The sequence below is a fragment of the Dromaius novaehollandiae genome, chromosome 5 (assembly GCF_036370855.1).
Source record: "Dromaius novaehollandiae isolate bDroNov1 chromosome 5, bDroNov1.hap1, whole genome shotgun sequence".
Taxonomy (NCBI): domain Eukaryota; kingdom Metazoa; phylum Chordata; class Aves; order Casuariiformes; family Dromaiidae; genus Dromaius; species Dromaius novaehollandiae.
In genome coordinates, this window is record NC_088102.1 from 70259975 (window position 1) to 70283981 (window position 24007).

Below are 24007 nucleotides of genomic sequence, written 5' to 3' on the forward strand. Positions count from 1 at the left end.
ACCTAGCGGTAAAATCCCCAGTGCCGGGCAAGGCCTTCCCTTGCAGGCCGAGCTTTTACACAACACCGAGCTTTTACACGACCTCCAACGCACCTCTGGCCTGTGGCGAGAGGTTTCCCTCTGCGAGGCCGCCGCCATTTTGCGGCGCGGTGCACGCTGGGAGTGGTAGTTCTAGGGCAGCGCCCCCCCTCGGCGAGCCCCGCGGAGGGCGCGGCGAGCCGGGACTACAGATCCCAGCGTGCCCCGCGCGGGGCGGCCGCTTCCGCCGCCCGCCCGTTGCCGTGGAAACGGGGCCGGGCACCTGTGCGTACACACAGCCCCACACACAGAGTCTCTGCCTCGGAGGTGCTTTTGGGGCTGGAGAAGTGGGTCTGTCACCCCAAAAGCACCGATCCGCCGCCACAAACGCCGCACGAAGCGAGGGATCTCCCCGTTTCCAGCACGTCCCCTTCTCACCCCGCACCGCTGCCTTCCTTTGGCTTGTTTCACTCCCAGGAGGCTCCCAGGGGCGCGAGGCGCACGGGGGCTCCCACGAGGCAGGGCAAAAACCTAGTCCGTCACCTACATAACACTTACGTTTTAATACTTTTTACCGGGAGCCGGTATTACCGGTGGCGGCAGGTGCCGCACACAGGTTTCGTCTTGCCCCGCCGCCTCCGTTGGCTTTTGCGGCAGCGGGACATGGGGCTCCCGGGCGAATTTCCCCCCCTGCACCAGCTGCCGCAGCCCCTGGGAGCCTCATGCAACCTGCCGCGACCCTCGGGGCCGCTCGGCGGACAGGTTGGGTGGGTTGCCCTCCCTTTCCGCTTTCCTCCCTATTTTTTTTCTTTCCTCCAGCTGGTTGGAGCCAGAGTCATTTCTATTTCGCACAGGTTCAGGTGGAGCCGGAGGTGGAGCAGCGGGAGGGAGGGACGGCCGGGCGCCCCGCGATTGGGGCGGGAGGAGAGCCCGGCGAGGCCTTCAAGCGTGGTGAGCGCCGGGGAGGAGGAGGAGGGGGCGGGGGGGGAGGAAAAAAATAAATAAAATCGAGGGAAAAAGAAAAAAACCAAACGGGCAGGTCCAGTCTGCCCGAGCGGCGCCGGAGCGAGGCGGCTGGCAGGCAGCGCGGAGCTGCCGCTTGCACCCCAGGTAAACGCGGCTCGCCCGGGCGGCGAAACGCGCGGGCCCAGCTCGGGGGCTGCGTTACGCGGCAAGCCCGGCCTCGCTGGCCTTGCGAGCGGGTGGCACGGGGAGCAACCAGCGCCCGCCTGGGCCGGCGGCGGGTTTTCCTCCAGCACCTGCCCGTGGCGTGGAAATGCCCCGCGCCTCCTTAGCCCAAGGGCACAGGATGGCTACGGAAAGCTGCCTGCAAAGACGTAGCAAATTGGGGTGTTTGGCACGCTAAGCCGCCGCTCTCGCCTCCCGCCCGGTGCCGGACGGCAGCTCAGGGGCGGCGGAGAAACGCGGTGAAAACCTTGGGCGTCCTTCACTTTGCAGCCGCCCGAGCCGAAGGCGGTGTCGCTCTGCCCCGCGTACCTTGACCCAGCCGTTTGCCCCCCGGCACGGTGCCAACGCCGCTGTGGCCGAAGGAAAACCACGTGCCGTGGTCCCTATTAATAGCAGGGCAGCGCGGTGGACTGATAACCTTTCCGCTTAATGCCGGCGGGGAAGAGGGAAGGGGTTCGCTGGGGGCCAGGCTCAGCTCCGGGCACCCCGTGTCTGCCAGAAGCCGCCCCCAGCCCGCGCCACTGCTTCCCCTCCAAGTTACAGGCAAAACCAGAGCGAACCGAGATAAATTTTACGCCTCCCCGACCCATCGGATGCGGGCGGCGAAAAACAGCGCGGCGTCCTTGCCGCCCCCGTTTCGGCCGCGCCGCCCACGCTGGGGGCTCTGCGGGTGCTGGGGGCCCGCCGGGCTCTTAATGCGAAGGGAAGGCTGCACCCGCTCTGCTCGGCTCGAGGGGACAAAAGTTCACGCGATAGGAAGGCCGCGTTGCCGTAAATAAGCCACGCCGGCGATTAATTAGCCATTTCGATGGGCGAGGCGGAGCGCCGCGGCTGAGGCAGCGCGTTGGCAGCGCTGGAGTTTATGAACGGGGCAGGTTTTAGCCCCCGGGCTGGAAAACCCAGGCAGAGAGCGAGGACGGGCGGCTTGGCAGCCCGATTCCCGCGGGGCTCCCAGGATCCGACCAGCCCCTTTTCCCGGGACCCCGCCGGCCGTGGGGAGCACTGCGGCCGCGCCGGCCCCGTTATACCCCCCATAACCATTTCTGATTTATTCCAGCCCCGAAGCAGCTCCGCAGCGGCGGCGCGTGGACTTTGCCCCCCGGAAGACGCCGGCCGCGGGGGCCCTCCTTTCCCAGGCGGCCCGCCGGCGATGCCGATGCCGGCAGCAGCTCCGCCGCACGCTGCCTGAGGGACGCCATGGCAGGTAGGATTTAACGTTTAACCCGGCACCTGCTTCCCGTTCCCGTGGGAGAGCTCCTGGTGAAGGGGCCCTGCTCTGCCGCATACTCCGGCCGGACTCGCTTGGTTCCCCCTTGGCTCCCACCCGGCCCCCAAAAGCGGCCCAGCCTGCTGCAAAACGGTGCAAGCTGCCGCATTGCCCACCGGACCCCGGCGGGAGAGCTCGTTTTTCCGGGATACCTTCCCGTGCACGCTTCCCGCGCAGCCGGGAGGCAGCTCCCCCCTTGCTTTCTGCTCTCCCCCCGCCAGGCTTTTGCAGCGTGCCACCCGAAATCATCTTCCCGGCCGCCAACGAGACCTTGGAGCTCGCGCTGGGGAGCCAGGTAGCGCTGAACTGCACCGCGCGCTGGACCGCCGACGGGCCGTGTGAGCCCGCGCCGGCCTGGGCCAAGGACGGCCGCTGGCTGGATGGCGAGAGCAGCCGGGACACCGTCTGGTAAGGAGCCCGGGTCCACCACGCACCCCATTTTGCTGGCTGGCGGGCGGCTGCAGAGGCCTGACGCCGCTCGGCTCACTTGCGAAGCCACAGTGGGGGAAAAGGCAAGAAATCAGGCATGCGGCCTCGAGGGGCGGCTCAACGCCGGCGACGAGCAGCTTTGCAGCACCGTGCGCGGCAGCGTTGCCCGCCCAGGGCCCGTCGCCGCGGCCCTGCCCCACGGCGGCCCCTTCTCCCCCTGCCAGGACCGGCCGCAACGCCTCGGAGCGCTTCCTCGCCAGCCTCCTGCACGTCAACCTGAGCCGCGAAGCCGATTTCGGTGTCTTTGCCTGCTGGTTCGGGAACGCCACGGCCACCTTCACGCTGCGCAGAGAGGGTAGGGGCTCAGCCCAGGCAGAGACGCGGGGGACGGGGAAGGGATCAGGGTGGGAGTGGCGAACCCACGGCTATTTGCAGGGATGGGGAACGGCATTAAACACTCACCGGCCACCGTTTTGCACATGGGGTGCAAAGTCACCCCACAGCAGCACCCAAAGCCGAGGCCGGGGATGGGAGGGGGCTCACCTTGCCGGAAAAAAACGGGATCTCGCACGGCAGCTCTGCCCCGGACCTCTCCAAGCTTCGGACCCCGCGTGCCGCAGCGGGTCGCAAACCGTAACGCCTTGCGTTTCGCGACAACCACCGAGGCCTCTTCCTTGCAGAAGCCGCGGGCCACGTGAGCGCGGTGCTGGCGGCCCTGGCGGTGCTGGGGCTCTTGGTGCTTTTGGCCGCGCTCTACGTCAAGTGTCGCCTGAGCGTGCTCCTCTGGTACAGGAACCGCTACGGGGAGCTGGAGATGAACGGTGAGCCGCGGGGAAAGGGATAGCACTGGCCTGACCCCGTGGTGGGGTGAAAGAGGGGCATTTTGGGGGCACTGCTGGCTTTTTTTGCACCTGGCTGCTTTCATGGTGACCCACGTGGGAGGCTTTGGGCGGCTTTTAAAGAGGTTTTGCAGCAGCACAGCTGGCTCCAATCAGTGCCTCCCACTCTGCTCCTCCTGGGGCGGGAGCCCCGGTGGCCAGCACCTGGCTGGGGTCCCAGCACCGCGGCGGGCAAATTCCCCGGGGCCAGAGGTGGGAGATGCCCGGGCCAGGTCCTCCTCGGCATTACTCCCGTTTCCCGTGGCCGCTCCGGACGCTTGGCGCAGATGGGAAGCTGTACGATGCCTACGTGTCCCACGCCAACGCTCCCGACGACAGGAAGTTCGTCCACTTCATCGTGAAGCCGCAGCTGGAGAACCGGCACGGCTACAAGCTCTTCCTGGACGATAAAACCATCCTGCCCAACTCAGGTAGGACGTGCCCAGGTGCGCCGGCCCGCAGCCCCGGGCTGCTGATCCCAAAGGGCAGGGATGCTCCTGGGACGCACCGCGGATGCCCGGCTACTTTTCCCCTGCTCTCCCAGAGCCTTCGGCGGACCTCATCATGAACGTGAGCCGGTGCCGGCGCCTCATCGTGGTCCTCTCCGTGGCGTATCTGGAGCAAGACTGGTGCAACAGCAACTTCAGGTGAGAGCAGCAGCTCCCGCTCGCTCCCGGCGGGAGGGGAGCTGGAGGGTCCCCCCTTAAACGGGTGCCAAGCGGCGCCCGGCACGCTGGCATCCTTCGCCTTCCTCCCGCCACGCGCCTGCATTGCAGGGAAGGGCTTTGGAGGTTGCTGGAGCTTTCCAAAAAACCCATCTTCATCGTCTTCGAGAGCCAGTACCGGGACATAGCTCACCCGGCCATCAGCCTCCTGAAGCAGCACAGGAGCGCCGTGACCTTGCTGGTGTGGCGAGCCAGCTCCATGGTAAGCGGGGCGCCGCCGGGAAAGCCGGCAGGGCGGCTCCGGAGCTGGCACCTCCGGGATCTCACATTTCCATGCTGCCGAGCCCCAGGGCCGCGGAACGGGAACCCGCGCTGAGTTTTGCGGCGGCCTCACCGCTACGCTGCTGGCGGTCGCTCTTCAAAGCGGCCTGGTTTGGCGTTCCCTAAAGCACTTTGCTGCCTTACCGCCCTGCTCCAGGCGCTCGCGTTTTCAGCCCAGGCCGAGACCTGCAGCTCCTGGGAGCGTTGCAGCAGGTTGGGCTGGTTTCTCCCCTGCTCCCGGCACGGCAGCACAGCCCTCACCGGAGCCGTGGACATGCGCGGGGACACGTCCCGCTGACACAGCCCCAAGAGGGCAGCGGCCAGACCCCTGCGTGGGGCCAGAGCAGGCACCGGGGCAGCCGTGCAGGGGCAAATCCCTGCTTCTTTCACCCTGGGTGCGCGGCCCTGCGTGCCACGGGCTGCATGGCCCAGAAACCTCCCAGGCACCCATTGCGCCGTCTACGCCTCCTTGTACGGCTCTTGGCTCAGCTCCTAGCTCCATAAAAAGCAGGTTGAGCTCCATAAAGCCTCCCCGAGCACCGGCGTGGCCGCTCGCCTTCCCAGTGCCGCGCTTGGCTGGTAGCGGCGTCGGGACCCGTCCGCACAGCGCCGGGGCCCGGCTTGCCTTCGCCGGGGCCCTGGTGCAGCTCTTCCCTTCCCGCCCGCCCCGCACAGACCCCGTCGTCGGACTTCTGGAAGGAGCTGTGCCTGGCGCTGCCGCGCAAGGTGGCTTTCGGGGCCACCGTGGGAGACCCGCAGACCCAGCTGCAGGAGGACAAGGACCCCATGCTCATCCTGCACAGCAGCTACCTGGAGAGCCGCGGCGACCCGCACCCGGACGGAGACCTGGGTACAGGTCCTTGCCGCCCGCCACCTCTCCCGGGGGGGATCAACACGTGCTGGGGACGGGGTGCTGCTCTCCCACCCCACGGCAGCCCCTTTCCCCAGCCGATCTCTCCCCCCTCTTACAGGCCTCCGAGGGTCCCTTTTCCGAGGGCCGCCGCCTCCTCGCATGAGCGGCGCGCCGGCAGTGCCAGCCGCCGGCGCGCTGGAGGACGTGCAGCTGCGAGACAGCCAGCGGCAGGAGATAGACGTCTCGGACCTGGGCTCGCGCAACTACGGCGCCCGCACGGACTTCTACTGCCTGGTGACGGAGGACGACATCTGAGCGGGGCGGCCGCGGGCGGACGGGGGGCTGCCGGCTCCGGGGACGCTGCGAGCGCCGCTCCCAGGCCCCGCCGGAGAAACGCGGCACCTCCCTTCACCGCGCGGAGCCGCTTCCGGAGGAGCCCTCTCCTTTCAACGGGACCAAAAACACGGGCACGGCTTGGGAAGGAGAGAGTGGCGACTAAAGACACTGGCCGTGCCGTGACACCCGTCGGTGCTGGCTTCCCTCCCTCGCTGTGAGCGGCAGGGACATTTCCCCAGAAATTGGGCTGGGTGACGCCAGCGGGCCCCTGCTCCGGCGTCTTCAGCGCCGAGCAAGCGGACGGGCCGGAAAACATCCGAGCGCCTGGCTGGCGGGAGCAGCCCCAGCCGCCGAGGGCAGCATCGTCCCCTCTCCCTTGGAAACACCCAGTAGCAATAAAGCTCTGCTGCTCGGAGCTCGTCTCGTCCGTGCATGGAGCTGCTGTGCCGGGGTGGCGCGGGGCGGCGGGGTTTGCGGGGGACCCCGATTTCCTCCCCTCTCGCAGGCCGGCAAAGCGCAGAGGCAAGCGGGCAGCATTCGAGGCCTTTATTTCGGTAATGCACGGGGCTCGGGGAGTCTGCGCACCGGGAGCCGGGGAGACAAACGCGCCGCGAGCCGCGCCGGGGCCCGGCCCGCCGCCGCGCGCTCCCTACGTCCCACGTCCCCGCCGCCCCCCCGTCGCCTACTCTACGCCGTTTCCCAGCCCGGGAGCGCTGCACAGCTCTTGCACCCCAAGCGCAGGGGCCCCAAACCCGCAGGCAGGCGAAAGCAAACCCGCAGCCCCCACCCTGCCACCGAGCCGGGCCGGCGAAGGAGAGCTTTGGACCCGCGGCCCCACCTGCGCGGAGCAGGGCCACCAAGGGCATCTCCCCACCCTGCGGGGAGGAACCGCCCAGCAAACACGAGCCGCCCGGCCCTGCCCGCATCCTGCTCGTGCGGCGCCGGCCCAGCCCGGCGCCGGCTCCCCAGGGCCCCGCGCGGGGAAGGGACGCCCGGCGCAGGGCGGGGGGGAAGCACAAGGGACGCGGGGAGCGGCGGGGACTAGACTACAGCGTTGGGGTCCCGCAGCGAGTGGCCTCCCCAGGCCACAGTCACCAGCAAGGCCCGTCGTGGTGGGGAGAGTCAGGGCTGTCCAGTCCCTCCTCCTCCTCCTCCTCTCCCAGGGCTTGTTCCTACAGGCTGAGGAAATCCTCCTTCCGGTACCCCTTCTGCAAGAAAACAGGCCACCCGTCACACGGCTCTGTCACCTATCCTGCTCGAGGACGCCCCTGTCCTCACCGCGCCGAGCGGCAGGGACTGCGGGAGGGAACTTGCTCTGCCGCAGAGGCGTCACGGTTGTCAAGGGACCCACGGAGCCAAGCTGTCCCCACGCTGGGTGCGTGGCAGTCCCCAAGGGAAGGCAGGGCCCCAGGACGCTCTTCCCTTCCCTGCGGACCACAGTGGGTGCCACCACAGGGACAGTGCCCCGGGGACATCTTTTCAGGAGAGGACGGCACGGAGCCGGGGCCTGCTGCTTGCCTGGGAACATCCGGGTGGCTTTCGGGGGTCAAACCTGAGTCGGCCCTGAGGCACCACGGGGGGGGGGGGGGGGGGGGGGGGGACGTACCATCTTGAAGTCCCGGTGGAGCTTGGTGTACTGCCACATGTTGCCCAGGAGGCTAGCCGCTGCTCTGGAGGACTTCTCGTTGTCCGGGCTAGGGCAGAAGCAGAGGACACCATGACCTTCAGGTACCGCCGGGCATGGGATGGTGCCCGTTGGGCATGGGATGGTGCCCATCAGCCAGAGAAGACACCACCCCGCAGGGATAAGGACTTAGAGCTGGTGGGAAGAGGCGGAAGACTAACGGCTGGAGCCCACCACACCGGGCAGGGTGACAAGTGCTTCTGGCCCAGGCAAGAAGCACTCAGACACATGGGGGAAGAAGATGGCTGCAGCCACGGCCAGCTCCGTGGTGGGGATGTCCTGAGGAGGTAGCAAAGGGCCAGATGGTGACCACGAGGCCAGATCGAGGGGGCTTGCAACACCAAGCCTTGGGGAAGGGGCCTGGATGTCACTTTTCCACCTCGTGGACCAGGGGAGGAAGGGAAGAGCAGGACTGGACCTTCATCAGGTCCAAGCTAGGACAGTAGGGCTGGGGGAAGGCTGGCAGGGTGGGCAGGGAGATCCCACCTGTCCCTTCTCTTCTTGATGTAGAAGAGCTTCCTGAGGCCGTCGAAGTAGACGATGTCACGGGCAGCCATGGGGCTCTCCACCACCAGGTTGTTGAGCACCGCGATGATGTTGACGATGACGTCGGCCGGCGGCGACTTGTCCCCAACGCTGCCCGGCAGCTTCTCTATCAAGTGGCTGACCACCTTGGTCGCTAGCAGGCAAAGGCACCGCGTCAGGGCTGGCAGCCGGGCCCCACAGACGCCCAGACCTCCCGGGTGCGGTGGGGGGACAACGGGAAAAGGTGCGGCCAAGGCCCCGTGGGGCAGCGTCAGGGGCATCTCCAACCCCCAGCCTTGCTCTTCTGCTGTCTCTGCAGCAGAGACTCCCTGGCACGTGGGAGAGGATGGGCCTGGAGATGAGCTGAGGGACGTGGGCAAAGCCACGGTGGCCAGCTGGCTCCTCCCAGCCCTCCCCGGCACTCACACATCTCATCCTTGTTGCGCGCGTGGCGGGACAGGTTGCGGATGAGCCCCGTCAGCGAGCGCAGCTGGAGGTGGTCGGCGGTGCGGACGCGGTCCAGCACGGGGTTCAGGATGCGCTCCTGCTCCAAGGCCAGCCGGCTCAGCACACCCGCCCACTGCGGAGGCAAACGCCCGCATGGAGACACTCGCCGGCACCCGCCGGCCACCCACCTCCTCCTCTCCCCGCGCCACCCTCTCCCGCCTCGGATGAGCCGCTCCGCTCGCTCAGCAGGGCGGGCTTGGGCACGCGGTGGGACGCTCGCCCAGGCCCGGCTGTCCGGGCCGTGAGTAGACAGCGTGGCGGCCACGTCCCCCAGCCAGGCGAGGCTGCGACGAGCCCGCGGCGAGGTGCGTCCCCTCCCCAGGCGTGGCCGTGACTAGCCAGGCGGCCCCGGGGACGTGCCCCAGCCTGCAGGCGAGACGGGGCGGGCCCAGGGCGCGCTGGGCTGGCGGCGGCGCGGTCCCCGGTCCCCGGCCGCGGGCTCACCCTGCGGTCCCCGGCCGTGATGTTCTGCAGGGCCCCCGAGGCAGCCTCCGTCGTGTGCTTGTTGAGCTCGCAGCGCTGCAGCAGCCGGTTGTAGATGCCGATGATCTGCGGGTTCCAGAGCCACTCCATGCCCTTGGGGTCCTTGGAGACCTCCGTGAAGGTGACGATGTCCGCGTTCAGGTAGTGCTGCGGGGCCGGGAGACGGGTCGCGCCGTTAGACCTGCGGGGCCAGGCGGCCTCCCCGGCGGATTTGCCCTCCGTGGCCTCCCTCTCGCTCCGTCCCTCTCGAGTTGGGGAGGCCACGGGGTCCTCCTGCGCGTGCACGCAGGCAGCAGCGCTCCTACGCCCGCGTCGCCAGCCTGCAGCTCGCCCGGCTTGGCGGGGCTCCGAGGAGTCGCCCTGGATGCGTCACGCGCCTCGGCGTGAGGGGTTCGGCACCCGTTTCCACCCACCCCGCGTAGAAGAGGTGTCTGATTCACCCTGCGCTGAGCTCACCGCGTGTCCCACCCAACAGCCAGGGCCCGTGTCCACCTCCACCCTGTCGTCACCTCAGTCCCCGGCCCCTTCTCTGTTGCTTTCCCGCCTGACGAGATGCGGCTGTCACCGTGCAAGGCCATGGGCCCCCCGTGCCCTGCCCCAGTCACTGACCTCTCGTGCTTTCTTGCTCTGGGGGCTGAAACAGCCCACCATCTCCCCCGTCACGGTGCTGCCGTTGTTCCTGCCGTGGCCCTCCAGGCGCTGGAGTGCGGATGGGGGCATTTCGTCGTACAGGCGGTAGGAGAGGTTTCGCAGGACGCAGACGGCGTTCTCCACGCTCTGGAAGGGGCACAGGGCGTGGGGGTGTCAGTCCTCACCCCACCAGCCAGGGCATCTCCGCCCGGGTGCAAGGCAGCAGCCAAAACCTCCGGGGAGGGAGCAGCTCCTCCCCGTCGGAGGGCACCAAGGAAACCCCAAACCCTCCAAGCGCAGCAGGGCCCGGGGCTCACCTTGTCCTCCGACTTGCCCACTTCCAGGGAGCTGTTAACGTAATGGATCATGGAATCTACCAGCCCATGGCACTCACGCATCTTCTGCCGGGTCTGCTGGCTGGCAGAGCTGAGGTTCCTGCACGGGGAATGCAGCTTATTATCCGACCCCAGGGCTTGGCCAGGCTTAGCCCTGATGCACGGGAGCTGCAAGGGACGGGGACCCTGCAGAAGAGCTCTGGAGGCCTTGATCACCTCACCAGCAGCCAGCTGACACATCTTGGTGTCATCTACCCCAACCTTTACCAGCTGGCCCTGGTCAGCTACGTGTCCCCCCCACCCCGGTGCTATGGGCACAGCAAGAAGGCTGCTATGGGGGAGCCAGCCCAGAGCGGCTACCTGAGGAAGCCCGTGGAGTTGTAGAAGATCTCCGCCTCGGAGGCATTCTGCTGGATGACCCCCGAGCTGCCCAGGCCGGAGAGTGGGACCAGGACCAGGTCCGTGAGCTGCTCCAGCGTGTCCCGGGCCAGGCGATCCTTCAGGTTGTCGCTGGAGGAGAGGTTCCACAGGATCCCTGCGCCAAGAGGGACGCTCGGTCACGGGGGACGGCCGGGGAGCAAGTCCGTCCCCAGGGGCTCACTCTGGCCTGGCACAGCTGTGGGGCAGCTCAGGGTGGGGATGGGACCGGGAGTGGTGATGATCCAAAGAGGTGGTAGGACCTTTCCTGGTGGCAGCACAGCCACACACGGCCCTGCTGGGCAGGGGGGCTGGACGCAGCCCTGCTTCAGAGCCAACCCCGGGGACCCTGTGCCCCACGGGCACTGCCACGTGCCCCCCTTGGGCACGGCACTTGGCCAGACTGGGTCTCAGGCCCAGCCTCCCGCCACGAGCAAGGAGGAAGAGCAACGCCGGGATGAAGGATGGACAGACCCCGCTACACCATTAGCCAGGCCAGGTCTTGTCCTCCGAGGACGGAGGCATTGGTGCACTTGTTGCACGCTCTCATGTGCCCGTCCTCTAGTTGTCCCCTAGAAGTGATTCCTTGGCCGTATCCCTAGGCAGGGGGACCGCAAGCGCCAGCCACCCCCAGCAGAGGAGGACCCCAGCGGCCCGCTCCCACCTGTGACGTTCTTGCGGAGCTCGTCGTCGGGCTCCCGCAGCGTCCGCATGAGCTCGTAGATGCCGTTCTCCTCCACCAGGGCCAGCTTGTTCTCCGCGTTGTCGTAGATGAGGTTGCGCATGGCGCCTGTGGCATGGCGCTGCACCTCCTGGTTGGGGCTGTTGAACAGCTTCACCAGCTTGGGCATGGCCTGGAGGCTGCGCGCCTGGGAGGAGAGGGCCCGGCAGGGCTGAGGTGCCGAGCCGCGGACGGCAACGCCCCACACCGTCCCTGCTCCCACGTTGCGCGCGCCCAAGGGACCCGGTTGCTGGGTCCTTGCTCGGGGGGGTCCCCCCATCTCCTTCACCCTCCCAGAGGGGCCCCGCCAACGCCGAGGGGCCTAGGAGACCCCAGTGAAGATGACGGCGGGGGGGGGGACGTTCCCCTTCGGCTCCCGGGTGCCCACCTGCTTCTTGGCGTTGCCATCGCTGTAGCACTTGTGCTGGAGGTAGGCGGCCCCCAGGACCTGCAGGTTGGGGTCGCTGGCGATCAGGTATTTCACCGCCGAGGGCAGGTCGATGTCGTCGAACCTGGGGGGGGGCACGAGCAGGTGAGGAACGGCCCAGGGCAGAGCATCCCACCCCCGCACCCCACCACGTCCCCCCCGGCGGCTCGGAGGAGACCCACCAACCCATCTCCATGCCCCGGCATAGTCCTTCCCTACGCGTGGGGCCTTCCCACCCTTAAGAGGGGTCCGTGGCAGGACGCTGGGCTGGATCGCGCCCGCCTCTCCTCCCCCGGCCTCGCGCCGAGGCCACGCCAAGACGGAGGAGCCCCACGGCGTCGCGTGGACCGGGCGGCGGGCCAAGCCGTCACTCACCCGCCCGACTGCTGGGTGAGCAGGGTGCCGTGCCCGTCGTACACGTCGGCGGGGCGCTCGTCCCGCAGGCGGTGGCCGGCCTCGGCCAGGCTGCGCAGGGAGGCGGCGCGGGAGCCGTGCTCCGCCGCGGCCAGGTAGCCGCTGCCGCCGAAGGAGCCGGCGCTGAGGCGCGAGCGGTTGTGGCTCTGGAAGCGCTGCAGCGTGCGCATGGCGGGCGCCCGGATGGTGCGGCCCTGCGCCGCCTCGCCGCCCTCGGCCCAGGCGCCGGGGCCCGCCGCGCAGCCGCTCAGCCGCCTCTCGAAGGTGTAGGAGCGGGCGAAGCCGCCGTGGCTCTTGTAGGGGGGCCGCGGGGGGTCCAGCTGCTCCGAGACCACGCTGTAGCGGTCGTCGCCGCCGCCGCCGGGGCGGCCGGGCCCCTCGGCCAGCCGCAGGGAGCGCAGCGAGAGCGTGTCGAAGCTCTGCCGGGCCCCGTAGCCGCGCTCGTGCACGGAGCCGGGCCGTGAGGAGGGGTAGCCGCCGCCGCCGCCGCCGCCGTAGCCGCGGCCCTGGGCCGGGCCCCCGTTGCTGAGGGCCGCCGGGCGCTTGCGGGGCGCCAGGTCCACCGCCGAGCGCGACGACCAGCCGCTGCTCGCGAGCGTGCCGTAGTCGCTCCTGCTCGGCGGCGGATAGACCTGGTGTGGGGGGGAGGGGGGGGGGAAAGGTTGGGGTGAGGGGGGGTGCGGGCGGTGGGGAGGGCGCGGGCGGCCCTCCCGGGGGAGCGGGGCGGGGGCCGCTACGCACCGTGCCTCGGGCCTCCGAGCCGTTGCCCACGGAGCGGGAGCTGAAGGCCGGGCGCGGCGGGGCGCCGGACTGACCGCCTGCGGCAGGGGAGACGGACGGACGGACGGATGATGAGGGGGTGCCGGGAGCGCCCCGGGGCCGAGATGGGGGACAAGGTTGACGCGATCGCGGAGGACTCGCCGGGGCGGAGGCCGCCGCTGCCAAATGGAGGCGCTTGGAGGCCGGCCAGCGCCGGGAGACGCCGCTCAAAGCCCGGGGATGGGGCTTGGGGAAGGATCCGGGGGGGGGGAAACCCCACCTTCGTGCCCCCCGCCACCGCCCTCCTTGGGCCTCGGCACCGAGCCGAGGGGGGAAACCGAGGCGCGGCGTTGGGGGGGGGACACGCAACCCGCCACCCTGCCCGCCCACCGCCGCGTGCCCACCTGCGGCCTCGGCGAGGTCGAGCCCCGGGGGCCGGGGGGCCGCCCGGCCGTTGAGCATCATGCGGAGCCGGACCTGCTCCTGGACGCGGGCGCTGCGCAGCCGCTGGGCCTCGGCCTCCCTCCGACCCTCGAGCTGCCGGTCGGAGGGCAGCGCCAGCGAGCACACGCCGGCCTCGGGCTGCAGGGCCGAGAGGAAGAAGTGGGCGTCCTGCATGGCGCCGGCCGGGGCGGGGGGACACGGCCGCCCGCTCCCCGGGGCCACCTTAAGCAGGTGAGCGCGGCGGCGGCGGCGGCGATGGCGGCGCGGGGCCTTCCCAGCCCTTAAGGTGGAAGCGGGCCCGCCCCGCCGCCGCCACGCCTCGCCTCGCCTCGCCGGCCGGGCCGCGGAGATAATTAATAATTAAAAATATAAAAGGCGAAGCGGGCTGGGCCGGGCCCCGTGGCTGCCGCGGGGGCTCAGCGCAGCCCGGCCACCCTAGGGTGGGGGGCTACGAGGCCCCTAACCCCCCCGCCATGGCGTTCCGGCTCATGCGGCGAATCCCGGCCGGGCCCACCCCGCCCTTGGTGCTCTTTGGCAGCGCATTCCTGCACCGAGCTGTGCCCGGTCTCGTGCGCGCCGGCAAACCAGCGCTTGGGTCTTAAAGCTTGCTGACGCGGCTCAGCCGGGGCTTGCAAAGCGGGGCGAGGGCAAGCCGGCGTCAGCAGCGTGGCCCGGCCCGCGGTGGCATCGCCCAGCCCGCGATGGCATCACCCGGCCCGCGGCGCCCGAGCGTCGCTGCTTGCAAGGCGGCCGGCGGTTGCGCTTCGTTACGAGGGCTGGAAAGGGTCGGGCAAGCAGCCGCCTCCGCCCGCCGCGGACCTTGCACCCGGGGAAGCTTTGCGGCGCCGGGAGAGCGGGGACGGCGCGTTTGCCGCGGCGCCGAGTTGCCTCGGCTCGGCCGGCCCGGGGCTCCCTCGCTGGAAACCCTCCCGGTGCCTCCCGAGCCCTCCGCGGACCCCCGCTCCGGCTGCCCCCCCCTCCCCGGGCCGTTCCCGCAGCCGGCGCCTCGGCTGCAAGGGAGGAACCGGAGGAGCTTGCAAGGCAAGGCAGGTCCAGACACAACCGCCGGCGCCCGGGAAAGCAGCTCGCGCCCGGGCAAAAGCGCTGGATTAAGGGGGGACGGCTGCCGAGCGGGGCAGCGGCCCCCGCTTCGCCGGGCTGGGGCGGTTTTATCCGTAGAAAAATAAAAAAACGACGGGAAAAAGCGCCCTCTCCTCCCCCTGTGCCCGTCCCCGGGGATGCCCGAGCGGGGAAACCGAGGCACGAGGCGGCTGGGCCGAAGCTGCCCCGTGGCGGGGACCTACCTTGCTCGGGGGCCCCTGGGGGCCGTCGCCCTGCAGCATGCTGCCGGCGTGGGGCTGGGGGCCCGGCGTGGGGCCCGGGGAGCTCACCCGACCGGCCGCCGCTTCGCGTGTGCGCTCCGAGTGCCGCAAGCCGGGGCTCAAAGGTGCCCGGTCGTCCCGGCCCCGCTTTTGGCTCTGGGCCCCTGGGTGGGGGGGGGGGGGGGGCGGGGGGTGCGTGGGATGGAGCGGGGAGGCCTTTGAAGCCGCGTACGGCAACAGGGAGCCACGAAAACGCGCCGAACCAGTTTGGGGCAAACGCTCCCGCCGGCGGGGCCCGGGCGGGATGCGGGGACCCCTCCACTGCTGTCACAACTGCCCCGTTCTCAGCCCTGGCCTCCCCCCGGCTCTGCCACCCACCCCGCGGGCCCGGGGCGCGAGCAAGCCCCGACGCCTTCGCCGGCGAGGCCTCCGGGGCAGGGCGAGACGCTGGCGAACGCCTCCGTCGACGCCGGGGAGGGACCTGCCCGCTCCCGCCGGCGGTTCGGGGGGCTCCTGGGCCCCGCGGCGCTCCCCAAACCTGCTGCAGCCGCGGCGCCTAAGGAGAGGAGGCTTCGGGGAGCACGGCGCCCGCCTCCGGGCCAGTTCCCAGCGGATTGGGCAAAGGGCTGGGAAAAACAGGCGGCTGGGGAAGGAAAAGCACCCGCCAGCGCCGGCACGGAGCAAAAAACCTGCTGCTGTGTGACAGTTTGGGGTGAAAAGCCCCGCTCTGCTCTTGGCAGCTCCCTACTCCAGCGGCGAGCGGGGCACCGAGGGTCCCGCTGGCCCCCCCACCTCCGGGACTCATCCCGCCACCGCCGGGACCCGGTGCGGAGGGGACTGGGCCTAAGGGACGCAGCAGAGCACGCGGGGCTCGCGGCGAAGGAGGGTCGCGGGCGCGCGAGAGCCGCTGCGTGCAGCCGGGCACGTCCACGTGCGAGGGAAGAGCAGGTAAATGGCTGGGAACGCGCATGCCCCGAGCGGCTCCGGCACCGCGCTGCGAGCCCGGGCGTGCGGCCGGGCGTCCCGGGGGGGCTGCCTCCTTCCTCGCCTTTGCAGGGGTGCAAAAGGGGCAAAGGGAGCCCCCCGCAAGGCCACCACTCCCTGGTGCCCCCATCCCCTCGCCGCCGTTACCTGCCTCCTCTCCGCTCTCGCCCGAGGCGGGTCGGGTCGCTGCCGGGCACGCCAAGCCGCGAGGGCGACGGGGAAGGAAATCCCAGCCAAGACATTGATTTTATTTTTTAAGAATAAAAATAAAAAACGACAAAAACAAAAAACAAACAAACCAACAGGAAAAAAAAAAAAAAAAAAAGCGGACCGAACTTCCTGAAAACAGCTTCCTACCTCATAATTTCACAGAAATTAGCTTGGAAACGTCATTCACTTTCTCCCCGCTCCCGGACCTGCTCCAGGCTCTGCCCTCTCCCGCCCCAACCCCGCGCCCAGGCGATGCCGGATAGGGCCGGAGGGGACGCGGGGGGCCAGCGAGGGGCTCTGCCCCTGCCCGGCTGCGGCAGAGCCGAAGCCCCGTGGATGCCGCGGCTCCCCGGGAGCAGGGCAGGCGAGCAGAGGACCCGGAGGAGAAGGGGGCTTGTAGCCCCCCGCCGTGGGGCGAGGCGCTGGGTGCCAGCCCCCGAGCTCCTGCGCTCCCCCCCACCCCGCTCCGAGGGGCAGCCCGGGGGCTTCGCCGCTCCCCGCAGCGGGCTTCCTCTCACCCTGGCGCTACCGAGTTAATAAATTCATTTCTGACTAAGAAATTAGACCCTTAAGAAAAAAATCACCACCCGCTTTCGCCCTCCCACCACCCCCTTTCCCCCCCCACCCCCCGAAGTAACCACGGTTCGTTTAGGGAGATCCGGTGCATCCTCCGCTCCGGCATCTCGAGACGCGGAGGGCGGCGAGGCAGCCGGCCCCGGGCGCTGGCTGCGTCCCCTCGGCAGCTCTCCCGTCGCCTCGCCGCGGGCGCCGGCCGGGCTCGGGGCTCTAGTCCTTGAGGGGTTTCTTGCTGCGGGCGTTCCACATGCCGCGTTTGGAGTGGTAGTAATGGTAAAAGTTCCTGAGACGTAAGCGCTCCACCTCCAGCCCGCTCTGAAGGACCCTGCGGCGGGACGGGACGGGACGGGACGGGACGGGACGGAGCGGGGAGAGCTCAGAGAAGGGAGGGCAGGGACGCGGGTGCAGCTTCGAGCCTCCCTAAAATCCCTTTGCCTCCCCCTCCTGCATCCCAGGGAATCCCGGTCCACCCTCCAAGTTCCCACCGGCGTCGGGAGCGTGTTGGGGAAGAGCTCTGCTAGCGTTCGCCAGCCCTGCCTGCCCCGCTGCACCCGCGGGTGGGGAGGTGCCCAGCTCCCAGTGCCCCCCGGCCTCACCTGTCCAGGAGCTCCCAGTCCTCCCCGCCCCAGCGGTCTCTGAACTCCTCCGTGTTCATCCCTCCGACCCGGTCGAAGTCCGACTTATAGATGCCGAAGAGGCCGAAGCCGTTCACCTCCCAGTAGCCTGGGGGAAAGCAGAGGCGAGTGGCGAGGCAGCGACCGGGCACGGGGCTGCGGCACCCCCGGGCTCTCGTCGCTGCCGAGGCCTCGCCTGGAAAGCCACAGCTTGGGGAACGCCCCGTCCCAACCAGCGCTTTCCACCGCGGACCTGCCCTCACCAGTCCCACAGCCCCCTCCTGCCAGGGCTCACAGGGTGACGGTCCGCTTTCGGGGGCCTGGCACCCCCCAGGCCACGGCACCCTTGGGTTCAACCCTGTCTCGCCAGGGCAAAACCAATCTGCCCCCCGCGCGCATCTGCGGAGAGCGGCCCCCGGGTTTTGGGTCTCCTCGGGCAGGCGGGGGGACGTTGTCCGGCTCGAGGGTGGGGGGGACGGGGGGGCTCACCGTTGGGCTCCCGCGGGGAGCTGCCGCAGCTCAGCCTCATGACGATGGGCGCGTAGGCCAGCTTCCCCTCCACGCAGTGCTTCCGGATGCTGTCCAGGATGTTGGGGGGGAAGTGGATGTGCAGGTCGCACAGGAACACGATGCTGTGCCCGTCCTGAGGCAGGGGACAGACGCGAGCGGGAGGCTCAACTCGCCGCGGAGGGAAAAGCTCCGCGAGGAGGAGCGCCGTTCCCTCGCCCCGTCTCACCTCCACGGCGTCCACGCCAGCCTGCAGCCCGGCCGAGCGCTCAAAGTTCCCCGTGCGCCGCAGGTACTGGTAGCTGGGGAGAAAGCGCAGGGCGGTTAGCGTTGGCGATGGTGACGGACACGGCCGAGAGAGGGAGAGGGACCAGGAACGAGGAGCGGAGATCGGCCCGGGAAGGGGCAGAAAGGCTGGGCCTGGAAAGGAGCAGGCAGGTTGTGTCAGCCCCGAGATGGCCTGGGCAGCCCCCCGCCACGTCCCCTCGGGCAGCCGCGAGGGCCCGGAGCGGGCCGGGAGCAGGGCAAGGCCTGGAGGTTTCAGGGACCCCCCCCGGGGCGCGTTACCGGGGCAGTCGGGCCTCCCGCAGGGCCTTCTCTACATCCATGTCGTCGCTGTCGAAGTCCACGAGGATGACGTTGAAGTTGGCATCCTTCGTAGCCTGGTAGAGGCTGGCCATGTCCGAGATGAACTGCTGCACCCAGCGCGCCTGGTTCTTCACTGCCGGACACAGCCACAAACACCTCGGGGCTCGGCCTCGCTGCCGGAGGGGGCCGAGAGCTCCCCCCGCTTCCCCAGCCCAACCAGCACCCCTCCTCGTGAGGCCAGATAACCTCAGCGTCGCGAGCGACCCGGCCTCCGGAGCCAGCCCGACCCGAGATGCCTCCCTCCTCCACTCCACTGCTGCCTGGGGCCCTGGGAAAGGTGCCCCGCTCTGCCACGGGTGTCACACGGGTGTCCCGAGGCCTTTCAGCCTGCCGGCGAGCAGAGGCGGTGGCCTGCGCGCAAGGGGAGGCCAGGCCTCCCGAGGTGGCACAGCCCATGGGCCACGCACACCCCACTGCTGGCGGCCTCTCGGACCAGCCCGGAGGACGCGAAGAGGGAGGAAGGAGGTGGCCTTCCTCCCGCCAGAGGATGCTGGGGGCAGCGGGGGCCGCAGAGAGACGCGTCCCGCTCTCATGTACCGGGGACCACGAAGTGCACCATGACGTCCTGCTTCCAGCTGAGACGCAGGGGCCGGCACAGCACGGGCTTCCCGTAGAGGATGCTCCACGTGCTCGGCTGGGGCTCGGTGGTGGCTGGGGCCGGCTCCTCGGGGTTGGCCTCGTTGCTGTCGTCCTGCTTGCCCTGGTGCAAGAGGACGTAGACGTACTCGGAGAGCCGCACCGTCCGCTGGCCCCGCTCCGCCAGCTCCAGCTCCAGCAGGTAGCGGTTCCCCCGGGCCGTGTCCCGGCGTTTCTCCACGTTGACGATCCGCAGGAGGGTGTAGATGCTGCGGGGAAAGGGAGCCACCATCACCATGAGCTCTCCTTCCTCACGTGGCCCCACAACGTGGTCTCGCTGCCCTCACCCAGGGGGTTGGTCTGAACCCACCGTCCCGTTCCCCCGGCCTTGAGTGGGGTGAAAACACGTCCCCCCACCTCCCACCCGCTTCCTTCCTACCCGCCGTTCTTCTCGTTGAGCTTCTCCATGTACTGTGCCACCACGTCAACGACCTCGCTCTCGCTCAGCTGCAGGTTGCCGGACACGTTGCAGCGCAGGTCGTTCCAGTCGGAGCGCAGGAGCTCGAAGTCCACCGAGCTGACGCTGAACGTCCTCTGCCAGTTGATGGAGTCCTCCAGCCAGCTCTGCTGCAGCTCCGCGTTCTCGTAACTGTAGTCCGACACCTCCTCCTCCTCCTCCTCTTCCTCCTGGCCCTTCCCTGGGGCCTCTCCTCCCTCCTGCCGGGACGCCGTCATTTCCGACATCTTCAGAAAGGACGTCACCCGTGTCCCATCCGACAGGGCTGCCTCTGAGGAGTTGTAATCAGTGGTGGCCGTCGTCCTGCCCGGGCTGGTTGTAGCGTCCTCACGGGCCTCCCTGCTGAAGAGCCCGTCGGCTCCCGGGGCGAGGAGGCTGGGCAGCGCCCGCCGCTCGCTCCTCAGCTCCTCCCGCTTGTACAGCCGTTCCCACCGTTTGCCCCCCGGCCTGGCGCTCTTCCGCTTGGCAGCACCCTTCTCCTTGGAGATGTTGCCCAGGAGCCAGGGGAGCCGGCGGCCAGGGACGGTGCGGAGCTTGCTGGAGGGGACAGGATGCCTCTGAGGGGTCCTGGAGCGAAGATGCACTTTCCGCAGGGGTTTCGGATAAAGGAAGATGCCGGGGAAGGCGGGTTCCTGAGCCGGGGCCTTGCGCTTCCCCGGCTGCAGCCTGGTCACGTACACCTTCTCCTGGGGTTTCTTGGGCCTTCTGTCCTGTTTGGGTGCTGCCGGCTTGGTGGGGGCTGGCGCTTTGGCTCTGCCACCGAAGATGGGGACAGAGAGGTGGGGCTGGAGGCCCAGGGCGCCGGCACGCTTCGAGGACGACAACAGCCCCAGGTCATCCTCGTCGCCCTCACCGGGATCCTCGGGCAACCACCTGAGCATCCGCCCGGGGAGCTGCTCCCGCACGGGGCCCGTGGCCTCGTAGCCGCGGAGGCCCGCGGAGGCGGCCGCCGTTGGGCTGGCGCTGGCCTGGCGGGCCGTGCTCCACCTTCCCGGCCGCGCGGCGGGGCTCGCCTCGTCCCGGGCCCGGCCCTGCTTGCGGCGGAAGCCGTAGTAGTCCAGGTCGTCTCCGTAATCCCCCGTGGCCGGCAGGATCTCTTTCCTTTTGGCTCCGGGCACCAGCCCGAGGCTCCTTTCCTTAGTTGCGGGGGGTGGGTCCGTGGGCTCAGGGCTGTCCGCTCCTTCCTCCTCCTCTTCCTCTTCCTCCAGGAAACCTAGGAAGCAAAGCCAGAGATGGATCCGTCAGGGGTCCCGGCTGCTCAGCACGGACACCTCTGCAGCGCGCTGGCCCAGGACAAGCGGGCAAAGCCGGCCCGTGCCTCCCCAGGGAGATGAACCTGCAAGCTGCCCCGGGTGAGGGGGGCTCAAAGGCGGCAGGATCTGCCTGCTGCTCCCCAGGTGCTGGATCACTGCTAGAGGCTCTGTTAAGCCCTTCCAGCCTTGGCTATTAAAACCTGGGAACAAATCTAGGCTGCCTGGGAGACGGCCTTGCCAAGCTGCGAACCGACAGCAGAGGCAGGCTCTGAACTCCCCGGCGGCTGCTGCCGGCCTCCACGAGCCGCCCGTCCGCACGGACGTCTCTGAGCTCTGCCCCAGGCCATCGTAGCCTGCTGCCGCCGCTCGGAGAGACCGGGGCCAACGCTGCAGCCCGGCAAGTCTGCTAATACCAGCGTCCTGCAGTGCTGGGTGGCTGAGCCAAGCGGTAAGCGTGACCGCCAAGCCCTGCCCCAGGCAGAGCCCAGAGCCCCCAGCCGCCCCTCCGCGCGCTGCGCTCCAGCCCCGGCACGTCGCCGCGTCTCCGAGCGGATGAGCTGGCGGGCGAGGACGCCGGGACCTCCGCCCCCCGCCAAGCTGCTGAGAGATGCCCGAAAGCTGCCCGCGCCTGCCGGCAGGCAGCCGTGACTCACTGTCTGGGCCGAGGAAGAGAAACGCTCGCTGGCGTGGATCCTCCTCCTCCTCATCCATCTTCATGTACTTATAAAAACCGAATCTGGGTGAGGGAAGCAAGAGATAAGCTCCCAGAGATAAGGGAGGGGTGCAGCCGCAAGCGCACGTGCTCGCAGACGCACGGGTGTGTGTTGCACGCGGACACGCGGGCAAGTGCGCACGGCCCCGGGGAACACCCAGCCCAGGCGCTCGGCTCGGCCCGGCCCGGCTCTGCCGGCTCCGACGCGCTGGGAACGGAGCTGGGATTCCCAGGAGCGCTGCCAGCCCTCGAGCTGCTGCCTGCCCCAAGCCCTGGGCACGGGCCAGCTTGGAGGTGACCCTTCACTGGCCGATGGAGATGTCCCTTCACTGCTGGATGAAGTTTGGGGCCACCAGGCTGAGGACACATCCCATCGCAGCTGATTTTCCGGGGTGCTCAGAGCAAAGGGCTGACCGCGGCCCTTCGGCAAGGGCTGGCCTCTCCCCCTCCACGTACCACCGCCGAACACCGGCCCCCCCGCACTTACTTCTCCAGGTAGAGGGGAGACTCCCGGTAGAAGCACTTGTTCTCCGTCTCCATGTGAGTGAGGCGAGTGAAGTCGTTGGGGTACACGAACGAGAGGTAGACCTGGGCAGGGGGTGACCACGACGCTGGTCACCCCAGTGCAGAGCGGCAACGCCGAGCGGCCAGGCTCGCTCCGAGGAAGAGGAGCGCCGAGGCTGCCAGTGCAGTCCCCCCGGCAGTGAGGTCCCCCAGCCCCTCTGTCCAACGCCAGCTGGGTCCATCCCAGAATCGGAGACGCGCCGAGGGGGCTTTGGACCCGCACCCCTTTGGGTCAAGAGGGGGAAATTCAGCCTGACCCTCCAGTGAGGGACATCTTCCCCTGGGTGTTAACACCTCTGCAAGATCAGGGGAGCAGAGAAACGGCTGGCGACGGCAGAGGCAGGCGGGACAGGGCAGGACGCGTCTCGGGGCGGGGGGGACCGTGACCCCGTTCCCCTCCCGGCCGCCGCGGGGAGACACTTACAAACTGGAGGCCCTGGTAGCGGGCGATGGGGAAGTCCTTCACCACGTAGGTGGGGCTGTAGGCACAGGGCACCAGCACGTTCTCCACTCGGGAGGCCTCTATCGCCGGGGCTGAGGGGAGGCAGCCGCGGCTCAGCCCCAGCCCTGCGCGCAGCCCCCCGGCCCAGCCTGCGCTCTTACATCCCGACAGCCCCGCTTGCCTTAGATTTTATAGCTCAAACCATCCTATAGCTCAAACCATCCCAAATCGCCCCGCTTTGGCCAACCCAGAGAGACGCTTGTCCCCAGCATCCCTCGGCTGTCCCCGCACTGCGGGCCCGGCCAGCACAACTAACTTCTTTACCCCAGCGAGGGACGCTGCATCAGCCAGGTCCTGCCTTGTTCCTGCCCTAGACAGTCAGGAGTAGTGTGCTAGGGCCCGGTCTCGGCCTGAGGATGCTCCAGCCCCACTTACTGAGGAAGAAGGTGTCCCTGGGGTCAGGCTTCAGCATGTCGGCCCCGTGCTCGTCTCGCTGTGCCTCCCAGAGGTAGCTACCGCTGTGGCTGGCCAGCGACTGCGGGATGTGCTCCACGTGGTTCATCTTCAGGGACGATTCGTCTGCGGGAGGTGAGGACAGGGGCTGAACCCACGGGGCTCCTGTCTCAGAGCGCTATCGCCTTCGCCTGCCAGGGCGTCCCGTGGCCCTGCGCCCATCCGATGGCACGAGCCCCCCCGTCCTGCTGTGCCCCCATCGCCCAGGCCATGCCGAGGTTCAGCCCGGAGATGGGGCTTTCGCCGGCTGCATCCGAGCCCTGGGGCGAGCCAGCCTAAGGAAGGCGTCCTGGCCGCCCTGGAAAACCGGGAGCATCCTCCAAGGCAGCCCTTCCAACCCCTTCAAACCTGCAAGATGGGGAAGGGGCAGTCCTGGCCTGTCTCGCGACCCTCACGCCCCAGCTCTCGGGGGCATCAGTGGAGCTGCTGAGACCGCACAAGGACAAATCCAGCTCCGGCAGCCCTCTCGCATGCTTGCAGACCCTGTGACTAATCAACCTAGTAATTACCGCCATCAACTAATGACCGCGATAGGGAAAGGGTACAACTGATCTGAGCCGGGCAGCCCCAGCTCCGATTACAGCATCGTTCGCCACATGGAAACGCTCGGCGGCTTCAACTTCCAAGGACGCCTCTAAGCTTTGAATCCTCTTCCCCAGAGAGGTGCAGGTAAATACAAGAGCTCGTTTCCTCCCTTTCTATTCAGGGAGTGGGGTGGCAACGTGTTCTTCGTTATTAACCAGCACCCAGAGCCCTCCCCTCCATTAACAGCCTAACTCCCGGCACCTCCGCTTCCCAGCAAGGCCGGAACAGGAGCAGGGAGGTCACCCCGCTCCGGTCAGCTCGACCTCGCTCCGAGCTGCCTGCCCCAAGCACCCAGCTGCACCCTGCTCCCTTTCCGGGAAGGTTTCACAGCCCTGCGTGCTGCAGAGCTGCAGGGAAACAAGCAGGTCCTGATGGGAGCAGGACCCCTTCCCGAGCCCCAAACGCTTCTGCACAACGGCGGCAGGGAACTCCTGGGTGCTGGAGCCCGGGGAGATGGGGGACACCCAGCTCAGAGGCGATCATCCCCCATGCCCTGGGGACGGACTCCCCACGAGTGACTTCGCTTCTCCCCGGGACGCTAGTGGCATCCGAGGGAGCCAGGAAGCAGAAGGGAGCCGGCGCTGATGGATAGCAATCGAGGGAAATATATCTGTGCCTCATCCATCTCTCGGGCACCCGCATCGATACCTCAGTCCCTTCCATGGCAGCCTCCATCCCTCTTC

At 68.7% G+C, this 24007-nt stretch overlaps 3 protein-coding genes across 5 annotated transcripts in view; 1 reads left to right on the forward strand and 2 right to left on the reverse strand.

Moving 5' to 3' along the window:
• Positions 1 to 852: 852 nt before the first annotated feature.
• On the forward strand, positions 853 to 6370 carry SIGIRR (single Ig and TIR domain containing). Of its 3 annotated transcripts, none has more exons than XM_026114186.2 (10): positions 853 to 969; positions 2264 to 2410; positions 2695 to 2881; positions 3127 to 3257; positions 3583 to 3723; positions 4068 to 4211; positions 4325 to 4427; positions 4557 to 4707; positions 5442 to 5622; positions 5738 to 6370. In XM_026114186.2, the coding sequence occupies exons 2-10, from the start codon at positions 2404 to 2406 to the stop codon at positions 5932 to 5934; spliced, it is 1242 nt and encodes a 413-aa protein (XP_025969971.2). In that variant the 5' UTR covers positions 853 to 969; positions 2264 to 2403; the 3' UTR covers positions 5935 to 6370. The 3 variants fall into 3 exon arrangements, with proteins under 3 accessions (XP_025969971.2, XP_025969970.2, XP_025969972.2); XM_026114185.2 differs by lacking the exon at positions 853 to 969 and adding an exon at positions 990 to 1128; XM_026114187.2 differs by lacking the exon at positions 853 to 969 and adding an exon at positions 990 to 1128 and having other exon boundaries at positions 5442 to 5616.
• A 116-nt stretch (positions 6371 to 6486) lies between these two features.
• PKP3 (plakophilin 3) lies at positions 6487 to 14709 on the reverse strand. The gene is made up of 14 exons (XM_064513252.1): positions 14606 to 14709; positions 13262 to 13439; positions 12840 to 12916; positions 12060 to 12730; positions 11646 to 11769; positions 11201 to 11405; positions 10480 to 10654; positions 10102 to 10219; positions 9764 to 9931; positions 9116 to 9301; positions 8591 to 8744; positions 8126 to 8318; positions 7562 to 7649; positions 6487 to 7163 (listed from the first exon to the last, which is right to left on the reverse strand). The coding sequence occupies exons 1-14, from the start codon at positions 14642 to 14644 to the stop codon at positions 7128 to 7130; spliced, it is 2412 nt and encodes an 803-aa protein (XP_064369322.1). The 5' UTR covers positions 14645 to 14709; the 3' UTR covers positions 6487 to 7127.
• A 1125-nt stretch (positions 14710 to 15834) lies between these two features.
• The window catches only part of B4GALNT4 (beta-1,4-N-acetyl-galactosaminyltransferase 4), a 29585-nt gene continuing 21412 nt past the window's right edge, over positions 15835 to 24007 (reverse strand). The window contains exons 10-20 of the mRNA XM_064513251.1: positions 22662 to 22805; positions 22209 to 22318; positions 21708 to 21808; positions 21162 to 21244; positions 19178 to 20468; positions 18700 to 19007; positions 18082 to 18235; positions 17744 to 17816; positions 17497 to 17650; positions 16990 to 17116; positions 15835 to 16718 (exon numbers count right to left, since the gene is read on the reverse strand). Coding sequence (XP_064369321.1) covers positions 16604 to 16718; positions 16990 to 17116; positions 17497 to 17650; positions 17744 to 17816; positions 18082 to 18235; positions 18700 to 19007; positions 19178 to 20468; positions 21162 to 21244; positions 21708 to 21808; positions 22209 to 22318; positions 22662 to 22805 — 2660 coding nt within the window. The 3' untranslated portion in view covers positions 15835 to 16603. The remainder of the gene's footprint in view (positions 16719 to 16989; positions 17117 to 17496; positions 17651 to 17743; positions 17817 to 18081; positions 18236 to 18699; positions 19008 to 19177; positions 20469 to 21161; positions 21245 to 21707; positions 21809 to 22208; positions 22319 to 22661; positions 22806 to 24007) is intronic.

Excerpts from the sequence above, each read along its gene's own strand:
- SIGIRR (XM_026114186.2), top strand. Across the intron at positions 4,428-4,556 it reads TGGTGCAACAGCAACTTCAG|GGAAGGGCTTTGGAGGTTGC; the intron begins GTGAGAGCAGCA and ends CCTGCATTGCAG. Across the intron at positions 4,708-5,441 it reads TGTGGCGAGCCAGCTCCATG|ACCCCGTCGTCGGACTTCTG; the intron begins GTAAGCGGGGCG and ends CGCCCCGCACAG.
- PKP3 (XM_064513252.1), bottom strand. The coding sequence starts at position 14,644 with ATGCTGCAGGGCGACGGCCCCCAGGGGCCCCCGAGCAAG. Across the intron at positions 10,655-11,200 it reads GCTCCGCAAGAACGTCACAG|GGATCCTGTGGAACCTCTCC; the intron begins GTGGGAGCGGGC and ends CTCTTGGCGCAG. Across the intron at positions 7,164-7,561 it reads TCCACCGGGACTTCAAGATG|AAGGGGTACCGGAAGGAGGA; the intron begins GTACGTCCCCCC and ends GTTTTCTTGCAG.